This window comes from Plectropomus leopardus, chromosome 17, assembly GCF_008729295.1.
Source record: "Plectropomus leopardus isolate mb chromosome 17, YSFRI_Pleo_2.0, whole genome shotgun sequence".
Taxonomy (NCBI): domain Eukaryota; kingdom Metazoa; phylum Chordata; class Actinopteri; order Perciformes; family Serranidae; genus Plectropomus; species Plectropomus leopardus.
The window spans coordinates 12,565,838-12,576,246 of record NC_056479.1 but is presented as its reverse complement, the minus strand read 5'-3'; the positions used below and the strand labels follow the sequence as shown (position 1 = coordinate 12,576,246).

Genomic DNA, 10,409 nt, shown 5'->3' with positions numbered 1-10,409 from the left:
TTTGTAAGAGTGACATCTTTTGAAACCGTTTTTAAAACTACATTTGTAAATCAAACCAAAAAGAGGTGACATGAAAACACTCTACAAAAACCATGGATGTATTATAGTGAAAAACATGTTCAATCGTTTGTTATTTACAATTACAAAAAATGCATCTATTACTCATATTTGGGGAAAATGACATGTTATTTTTCAGCGGGGAGTATCTATATACAATTTTAAATTAATGTTTTTAGATTATGATAATTGTTAAGTTTTTTTTATTTTACTTTAGCCTCGCCTTTCTCGTCAGCGTCACTTCCCGTGTCTCGTGGTCTTCCGTCCGTCGCGCGCATCCTCAGGCCTCTTTACGACTCGGCAGGCAAAGATGGCGGATGCACAAGTACGTTCAGGAAAACGGCGTGGTGACTTTAAATCGATATTTTTACACTCAAATAAAGATATTTATCGGTATATGTTATGTATGTGTCTTTATATGGTGTTCTTACGCGTCCCTGAGCCAGTTTAACCCACAGTGAGGCGGTTACATCTGGCATTTGTTGTTGCGGTTCTGCATACCCTCGTGTAACTAGCCGGAGTGCTAACTTGATTAGCTTAGCCTGCTAGCAGTTAACTCCCTTCATTAACAGTGACTTGTTTTGTGTTGTTTGCAACTGGTAGCGATTTCTATCAAGACAATAACCCTATAACTTGCCTAACGACATGTCGTTTTGGTTAAGGACGATCATAGGAGGTAGACAATACAGAACTAGCGAATGAAACGAGACCGGGTGGTGTTATGTGAACGGGTCCTCCCAGTAGAGGAAAGTGTGGATGGTGAAGTTGTCACGTTTTCTGTTTTACTTGGTCTTAACTTGTTAATCTCCTTGTTTCACAGACCGAGAGGGCTTATCAGAAACAGCCCACCATCTTCCAGAACAAGAAGCGTGTTCTGGTCGCAGATGGTGGCAAGGAGGTCAAGGAAAAGCTCCCCCGCTACCACAAGAGTGTGGGTCTGGGCTTCAAAACCCCAAGAGAGGTAAATCAGAATTTATAAAGAAAAGTATCCAAACATATGCAGAAAACCTGAGCTGTTTTTCTCTTTTTTAGCTGCAAATGATGTTTTTTCTCACGATGGTCTTCCAAGCCTTCAGGGTTCTGACGAAAGTGCCTTATGGCATTGCTGATGCAGACACAGGAATTAAGTTTTACAGCTATGGTTTATGTGCAGTGATGACACTAGCATTATCTTTGTTTTCACCAGGCTATTGATGGCACTTACATTGACAAGAAATGCCCCTTCACCGGAAATGTCTCCATTCGTGGCCGTATCCTCTCTGGTAAGTCTAACACTTAAAAGTATAATAAAACATTAGCCCAGTGGCACTGGCTTGTGATGCTGCAACGGAAAATGTGCTGTTGTTAAAACAGCACTGTTATAATATTCTGAAAGTGACCCATCAGTACCTCAAAGTATACATAACTGTACTATGATGGTGATTCTTTCTCAATCCTGAAATATAATATCAGATCACATGATTACAGATACTTTTGGTAAGAAATAGGACTACATAGTGTACAGGTTGGTGATTTTAAGTCCTAAATGTGAGTTGCAATGGATTACAATGTACACCCTCAGTACTGTGAGTGTTGATGCCTCAGTTTTCAACCATTATCCTGACTTCAAATTAACATCCTTTGACAGGTGACACTTCTCAAGCCATAAACAGTGTCTTTACAGCTTGATTTACCATTAACTTCTAATCAACTCTCCTTTTTATTGTCACTATCCTACAAATGATGTTTTTCTCACGATGGTCTTCCAAGCCCTCTGGGTTCTGACGACAGTGCCTAATGGCAACACTGATGTTGTGGAGTGACAATTCTTACACAAATAAATTAATTGGAGTGTTCACTGCAATGTCCATAGAGAGGTGCTGCACACGGCTGTAATATTCAAATTCCCTTTGTTTGCGGTCTGCAGGTGTGGTGACCAAAATGAAGATGCAGAGGACCATCGTTATCAGACGTGACTACCTGCATTACATCCGCAAGTACAACCGCTTTGAGAAGAGGCACAAGAACATCTCTGTCCATCTGTCACCTTGCTTCAGGTACGATGCTAATCATGTGCTTCTAATTTAGGTTTCCTAAAGTCACAGAAAACATGGAACAGTCATAAATTGTTGGGTTTGTGCTCCCAAATCTGGATATTTCACAAGAAATTTATATGCATCGAGTTTGTAAAATAGTGCAGTTAGTAGTTTGCCTCCGTAATAGATCTGTTGTCTAAATGTCAGTTCATGTGATGTTATTAAATGTAGATCACTGTTTGCTGCAAATGATGTTTTTTCTCACGATGGTCTTCCAAGCTCAAGAAGCTCTGACGACACTGCCTTTGGCAAACACTGATGCAGCTTAGCTTCACACCTCCTGCTCAAACAAAGCTAAATATTTCTCGACTTGGTCCTTTCCAGAGATACTCCAACCACCTGTTAATGTCTTGATCTTGTGTTTCTCTACAGAGACGTCACAGTTGGAGACATTGTCACCGTCGGAGAGTGCCGACCGCTCAGCAAGACCGTGAGGTTCAACGTCCTCAAAGTGACAAAGGCTGCTGGAGCCAAGAAGCAGTTCCAGAAGTTTTAGGTTTGAAAGTGAACAATGAAGTCTGTTGGCTAACTGGTGTCACAGTTAAATAAAGAAAATCTTGTTTAAAATGCCTTTTCTGTTTATTAACCCTTTTGGAGTTGCCACCATATAATACATGCAAGTAATCGGCACTGCTCCGTTATATTTTTTTCATTTCTGAAGCATATTCAGTCTATTGCTCATGCATAATAATGAGATGTACTAGTACACTGCATATTACTAGGTGGTGAGTGACAGGTTTAATGATGGCCTTGTCATCAATAATAATCTGCTTTTTTGGTTAAATCGATTAATGTCACAGGTTCCTTCAAATGCACGAGGTGGTTGGATTTGGAACAATATACAGCATACTAATGACTTTTACTAATTGACAGTGATATTTCTGTTTTTTAAACAGTATCAATTATAAAATATGTAATTTACAGATACAGTGAGTACAAGTGATGTTTGGTGTCACAAGGTTAGTTACACTATATGATGTGAACTATTAAGAGATGGGACTTGTGGAAAGACGCTGGCCCTCTCTCCAGTTGGGCGACAGTGGTGGATAAGGTACTTGAGAGCCATGCTTGAGTAAAAATACATATATATGATCCAGGAAAATGACATTGGTAGGTGTTAGTCAGCTATTAGAACATGATGAGTAAAAGCCTGAAATTATCCATGTACTGTATATAAATTGAAAGTAATTTTATATTTAATGTACTTAAGTATTTAAATTAAAAGTATAAGGATAATGAAGTGTACTTTTATGTAACATGTACATCACCTTAAAAATGGAAAATGGAATCTATATTACACTAGAAAAACAAGGTCTTTGTGCAACTGAAAGGATTTAAAGAACAAAATCTATTTCTCTTCTCTCACATTCTCTCGGTCCCTCCTTCCCTTGTTTGTAGTAATGAAAATGTGTATGTGAAATGTTGTAGAGTAAAAGTATAGTCTTTTTAGGAAATTTATAGGCGTAAAAGTGAAAGATGACCGAAATATAAAAACTCAGTAAAGTACAGATACTCTCAAAAATACTAATGTACTGCAACAAAGAATTATTACTTCATTACATTATACCACTGCTTGGCAAACATTGTTATGCAGTGCCTATAGGGGAGAACATACAAACAACATGTAAGCGAAAGTAGAAAATCTGGGTAAAACAGTCCTCATTGAGGCAAAATATTAAAGCACACACAGAAACACATTTAGGAAATCCTTAGGTGTTTTAATGATTTAAAAAAAATGTTATCTTGCCTATATTGTAAATCCCTGAAATACAGAGTCAAACAACTGCTAAGAGGTGTAAGACTACAAACTGATAAAGTATTACTGTAACAGGGTAAGAAGGCAATGAGCAACTTATCAAGAAATGATCCAAAAATCTGCATAAATAAACTAAAATAAAATAGCAAAAAGTTACAAGAAAATTACCTGAAAATTTGAACAAAAGAAAAGTTTAAATATAAAAGAAAATGTAAAAATTAAAAACATACATACATTTATTCAATACATCATTAAAAAACATATAAAGATTATAATCATAAATATACTGTAGGTTTCTGGACATATGTGTGTGTGTGTGTGTGTGTGTGTGTCTGCTTAAACTAATACTGCACAAAAAGTGATGTTTTCATGTTTTTATTGAACACAACATGTAAACATTCACAGTGCAGGGTGGAAAAAGTATGTAAACCTTTGGATTTAATAACTTGACCCTCATTTGGCAGCAATAACCTCAACCAAGCGTTTCCTGTAGTTGCAGATCAGACCTGCACAACGGTCAGGAGGAATTTTGGACCATTCCTGTTTACAAAACTTTCAGTTCAGCAATATTCTTGGGATGTCTGGTGTGAATCGCTCTCTCGAGGTCATGCCACAGCATTTCAATCGGGCTGAGGTCAGGACTCTGACTGGGCCACTCCAGAAGGCGTATTTTCTTCTGTTGAAGCCATGCTGTTGTTAATTTACTTCTGTGCTTTGAGTTGTTGTCCACTTGCATCACCCGTCCTCTGTTAAGCTTCAGTTGGCAGACAGATGGTCTTGATATAATTGGGAATTTATTTTTCCATCAATGACAGCAATCCGACCAGGCCCTGAGGCAGCAAAGCAGCCCCAACCCATGATGCCCTCTCCATGAGGTTGGATGAGGTTTTGATGTTGGTGTGCTGTGCCTTTTTTTCGCCACACAACGCGTTGTGTGTTCCTTTCAAACAACTCAATTTTGGTTTCGTCCGTCCACAGAATAGGTGCTCTTTTGCAAACTTCAAACGTGCAGCAATGTTTTTTTTGGAAAGCAGTGGCTTCCTCCATGGTGTCCTCCCATGAACTCCATTCTTGTTTAATGTTTTATTTATAGTAGATTTGTCAACAAAAATGTTAGCATGTGCCAGAGATTTCTGTAAGTCTTCAGCTGACACTCTAGGATTCTTCTTCACCTCACTGAGCATTCTGCGCTGTGCTCTTACGGTCATCTTTACAGGACGACCTCGCCGAGGGAGAGTAGCAACAGTGCTGAACTTTCTCCATTTGTAGACAATCTGTCTTACCGTGGAGGCATGAACATCGAGGCTTTTAGAGATACTTTTGTAACCCTTTCCAGCTTCATGCAAGTCAACAATTCTTGATCGTAGGTCTTCTGAGAGCTCTTTTGTGTGAGGCATGGTTCACATCAGGCAATGCCTCTTGAGAACAGCTAACTCAAAACTGGTGTGTTCTGTTTTTTATAGGACAGGGCAGCTTTAACCAACACCTCCAATCTCCTCCTGGCTCCAATTAATTCTTGGAGAAGTCATTAGCCTAGGGGTTCACATACTTTTTCCCAGCCGGCACTGTGAATGTTTACATGTGTTCAATAGAAACATGAAAACATATCATTTTTGTGCAGTATTAGCTTAAGCAGACTGTGTTTGTCTATTGTTTTGAGTTAGATGAAGATCAGAACGCATTTTAGGACCAATTTATGCAGAAATCCAAGTAAACCCAAAGGGTTCACATACTTTTTCTTGCAACTGTATATATGTATATATATACATACATACATACATACATACACACACACACAGTATATGTATATGCATATATATATACATTTCTTGCTTGTTGCCCTTTGTTTATGGTTTTGAAAAAATCAAACAAATCTCAGTTTTAAAGGTTTAAATGCTTCTGAAAAGCATCTGAATGCAGCACAAGAAATTAATGTCAGTCCACGTTTCGGAGGGCTAACGTACTAACCTTTAAACTACTCATGAATGTGTATATATTATTTTATTGTTTACAATTTAAATATCTATTATTATTATTATTATTATTATTATCATTATTATTATCATTATTATAAAAAATAATTAAAATAATAATATTATTATCGTTGATTTATTTCATGTACTGTACACTGAATTTCTTTTTACACATTGTAAATAATCAGCAGTGCCGCCGCCCTCGGTTGTCAGTTAACACAAACAATTGTCACATGATTGTACGGAAGCGCTCGCAAAATAAACCAGACAGCAAGATGGCATCGCACCCGGGAGGAGGCGATCAAGGTACCAGCTAGCATTATCAGTATTTTTTAAACTAAATGGGCTGTGACAGTGTCGCCAGCGGTGTGGTGGACACAGACAATCTCGCACGTTTACAATTATCACTTGTTTTGTGTCTGTCTCTCGTTTTCTTGCTAGCAGGAACATTAGCTGAACTGAGGTTAGCAAGACAGCTAACCTGAGCGTTAGCCGTGCGTTAGCTAGGCAGCACTTGCTCTGCGTTTTAATAGGAAGCTTGGTTAGCTGATAGCTTTACAAGAATGAGTTAGCAAATATGTTTGAACAAGACCGAAACAAAGATGTTAGAAGTCCTTTCACTCCGACAATGTCAAATTTCTCTCGGGCTCGTCAGACGTCTAGTATTATATAAGTTAGCAACACCGTTGACTAACTTCGTCAAATTATCTTAGCCTAGCGGCAATTAACTTAGCAAACAACTTAACAGGCTGTGGACCTCATGTGCTTTCTTTGTCAACTGCAGACATAACGGAGATAAAGTGTTAAGTACAGGAGCCAGTATAAATTTAAAAAGAAATTGTCAACAAAGTATACTTTCTTAGAGTCAGAATTAGCTTTATTGGCCTGTTCTGTGCACACATTTACTGCCTTCTAATGTACATACACTTAACATAGACTTACAGCTAAACATTTGATAACTATGTACTGTATCACGCTGCTTTATGTATACATGTATATGGTGGATACGGCGATAGTGTGAGCATAGACTCTACTCTTATCCGTTATATTAGGTGTGGCTAATCTAAGTGTTTTCACTGTAAAGAGACCTTAGATTCACACTTCAGGGACAGTAAAACAGTTGAGCTATAAAGCTTATGATAACTGGTTGTAAAACAGTATCAGTATTTGCATGATTTAATACTGACCTTTGTCTTTTAGGCAAATCTAAAGATGAGATACTGGAAGTAGGAGCTGTTTTGTTAAAAGAGTGAGTATACACTACACAGTTGGGCTTCTCATTGTTGAACTGGGTAAATGCGTCATGTTGCACTTACTAGTATCACTACTGTCTGTCTGTGTAGTTTCATCTGCCAGAGGGTTCAGCGGCACGGAGAAGGCAATACTGAAGTGGTCAGGGCGCAGCTGGGTGGAGGAGACCTGTGTGACCCAAACACCAAGAGGCTTGCCCAGTGCCTGCAGCAAATTGGAGATGAGCTGGATGGCAATGCTGAGCTCCAAAGGTGAGAGACCTGTCCGTGTGTTATTCCATCAAGTATCAGGCCTGAAGAATTATTAATGACAAGGTTTTACCTTTAATAGCTGTGTAATTAGCATGTCCCTAATTGCTAAATATTGTTTTCCTCAGGATGATCAACAACTCTTCACTCAGTCCCACTAAGGAAATGTTTATCAAAGTTGCCGTTGAGATCTTTTCTGATGGAAAATTCAACTGGGGCAGGGTGGTTGCACTGTTCTACTTTGCCTGTCGACTCGTCATCAAAGTGAGTTATGATGCTTTTCTTTTTCTTTTTTTACCTCACTTCACTAAAAACGACGAAAAGTGAGACAAATGCCATATAATCAGGGTTCCCATAGTCATGGAATTCCTTGAAAAGTTATAACATTAGAGAAAGAAGAGAGAATGGACAGAATGTTTGGAATATAGCTTGTTTTGGCTGTTGTATAAAACACCAAAACATGTCTAAATATTGTGTGAATATGCTCCTTGTAATACAAACTGACATTTTGTGAATTACTTATGTGTGCTGGTCTGGTCTATAGGCATATGCAGCTAGTTGCTGGTGGGAATGTCTGACAAGTGAATTAAGTTAGCAAGCACTAGCTGTTTACTTATCTGCAAATGCAAAATTAAGCCATGAGAATGGGATAAATGTTATAGATAAGATATGGAAAAGTTTTGAAAATGTATAGGTAAAAATGTGTGGAAACTCTATATTATGGAATTATGATTGAATAACAAAATCAGTATGTCTGAAGTACCTCCCATTTACACTTTCGTAGGCTCTTGTGACTCAAGTTCCTGATATCATCAGAACCATAATCAGCTGGACCATGGACTACCTCCGGGAAAATTTGATCAACTGGATCAGGGAGCAAGGTGGCTGGGTAAGAAACTAGCCCACAAATGGAAAAACACTCATCATTTATAAGTAATCACACTTCTGATTGTTTATTTTCTGATATTTGTATTTGTTTTATATATTGTGTATTTTTAGGATGGTATCTGGTCCCACTTTGGCACACCCACATGGCAGACTGTGGGTGTTTTCCTGGCAGGTGTTCTCACCACTGTTCTAGTGATTCGAAAGATGTGAGGGGTTTGTGAAGAGCAGACGTGTGAAAGATGGGAAGAAGAACGAGTGAGGGAAATGGGGACGGGAACAAGAACATGTAAGAACATCTGAAGGAGAACAGAAAGAAGTTATGGCAGATGGAACAAGTTGAACAGGCAGAGCTTGTATTTGGACACGAAGAGACAGTCTTTGTTTCTGCCTCCCTTTCATTTCCAAGGATTGGGAGATAGACTGTACGCACTGTTGCACCCATGATCCCTGTGCCACTGAGGAAGCGAGAAGAGCGTTTTTACATGCACAGAGCTGGGGGGTGGAGAGTTTGTCAGACTTGAACAGGGAATGCATTTTAAGTAATTTATTTTTTACTCGGTACAGACAAAGAAAAGCTACTGCATCCTGTTCTCTACCCTGAAAGATATATGGACTGAATCATTTTGTTGAAGTTGGAGTTTCCTTTATGCATTGTTATTTTCGTTTCACAGATTGTTTTTCTGATCTTCCCTCTATCTCCATCCACCTCATCATGGTGTCTGTATTCTAAGAGACTCAATCTTCAAATGTATTTGTGAGTGTTTTCTGGTGTAAAACTGTAATGATCTGCTTTAAAAAAAAAAGATATTTTTGGGAACAATTGTTGTCAGATTTACCAAGAAGATTATCTACACGAAGAGGAGTTACTCTTCCGAATGGTTTCTCCCTTTACATGCAAAGCTCATCCTTATTTCAGTGGATAACAGAAGTGCCACAACAGGAACTTGTGTACAAAGTTTTGTGTACATTCAACATGATTCGTCACATGGTAAAACAGTCACATTGTCTCTGAAAATTAGATAAGATTTAATCATATGCTCCTTTCAGCCGTTTTGACCAGCATTGTGACCTTTATGTGGCTGCCACTTAAAAAAATAATCCTGCCACTTACTGTTTGTTGGGAATTGAGCCACATCTGATGAACTAACGTCTCCTGTGGACAGTGGGAGATGTTGCACTGCAGACACAGAAAGTATCGGATTCCTCTCAAATGCTTACCTCACTTCACACATATTCAAAGTACTGTACGTTTACTGGAGATATTCAGACTGCAATCTTTTCAAAACAGCAAATGTCTTTTGATACATTTTTCTTGTTTGTCAGTGCCTTGTTTTTTTTTTTGTTTTTTTGTTTTTTTTACTATGAAATCACTTTGATAGTCTCAAATTTTCAACTTTTTCTATCACATTTGTAAAGCTGAAATTAGTTTCCAGTGCCCCTGAAAATCTTTTTTGCTGTGTTCTTGTCTGTTGGAATATGGGAAATAAATCTTTTAACTCTGACTGTGGCTATGGAGATGTATGATTAGTGAAATAACAAGGTTGCAGCAGTACCATAAGTGTTTGATTATTAATGCAAGTAAGATTGAAAAAATCCAAAATCAGTTATTTACTTTGGGATAAGTTACCCAAATATTTATTGTAATAAAAAATGTTTTGTTTTTTTTTTAACATAAAGGTGACTAGAGTACTTTTCAATCTGGAACCTATTTTCCAGTGTTTTTGTGTCTAAGTGAGCAGCAGTTTTTTAAAACTGGTCCAGTATTGAGCGAGACTGCAGCTGCCAGCAGCAGTGAAACAGGCTGCGATGTAATTCCTATGGGCAGTATGCACACCGTCAAGGAACATCTTCCAAAAGTGCTTTTGTGACAGACAGGCGCCGATTTCTAATACAAGTGTTTGACAACATTATGCAAAGGATGTCTACAGAGGTTAATTTCATTATCGTCAAACCCACTGGACTACATTTAAATAAACAGTCATTTTAACATCATAAAACACTTTGAAGTTGAGAGAAGCAAAACAAAACTCAAAAAAACTTAATTGATTTGTCTCTCCACTGTTCCAACAATCACCATTTCTGGTTTGGTTGAAATAAACCTTTAATTCACCCAGTGAGGTGTGACAATATGCTGGCTCCACACACACTAAAATTACAGTTT

The 10,409-nt window shown here is 38.1% G+C and overlaps 2 protein-coding genes and 3 non-coding genes across 5 annotated transcripts; all 5 read left to right on the top strand.

Annotated features, from left to right (window-relative positions):
• Positions 1-308: 308 nt before the first annotated feature.
• On the top strand, positions 309-2,699 carry rps11 (ribosomal protein S11). The gene is made up of 5 exons (XM_042505028.1): positions 309-382; positions 878-1,018; positions 1,244-1,319; positions 1,964-2,093; positions 2,505-2,699. Exons 1-5 carry the CDS (start codon positions 368-370, stop codon positions 2,626-2,628), a joined length of 486 nt encoding a protein of 161 aa, XP_042360962.1. The 5' UTR covers positions 309-367; the 3' UTR covers positions 2,629-2,699.
• On the top strand, positions 1,091-1,175 carry LOC121957346. The gene has a single exon (XR_006106763.1). It is a non-coding gene; the product is annotated as a small nucleolar RNA SNORD35 (small nucleolar RNA).
• On the top strand, positions 1,772-1,855 carry LOC121957329. The gene has a single exon (XR_006106747.1). It is a non-coding gene; the product is annotated as a small nucleolar RNA SNORD35 (small nucleolar RNA).
• Positions 2,316-2,400, top strand: LOC121957347. The gene has a single exon (XR_006106764.1). It is a non-coding gene; the product is annotated as a small nucleolar RNA SNORD35 (small nucleolar RNA).
• Positions 2,700-6,094: 3,395 nt separating the features above from the next.
• Positions 6,095-9,750, top strand: LOC121956673 (apoptosis regulator BAX-like). The gene is made up of 6 exons (XM_042505027.1): positions 6,095-6,167; positions 7,062-7,110; positions 7,205-7,363; positions 7,489-7,624; positions 8,145-8,249; positions 8,360-9,750. Exons 1-6 carry the CDS (start codon positions 6,095-6,097, stop codon positions 8,456-8,458), a joined length of 621 nt encoding a protein of 206 aa, XP_042360961.1. The 3' UTR covers positions 8,459-9,750.
• The last annotated feature ends 659 nt before the right edge of the window (positions 9,751-10,409 follow it).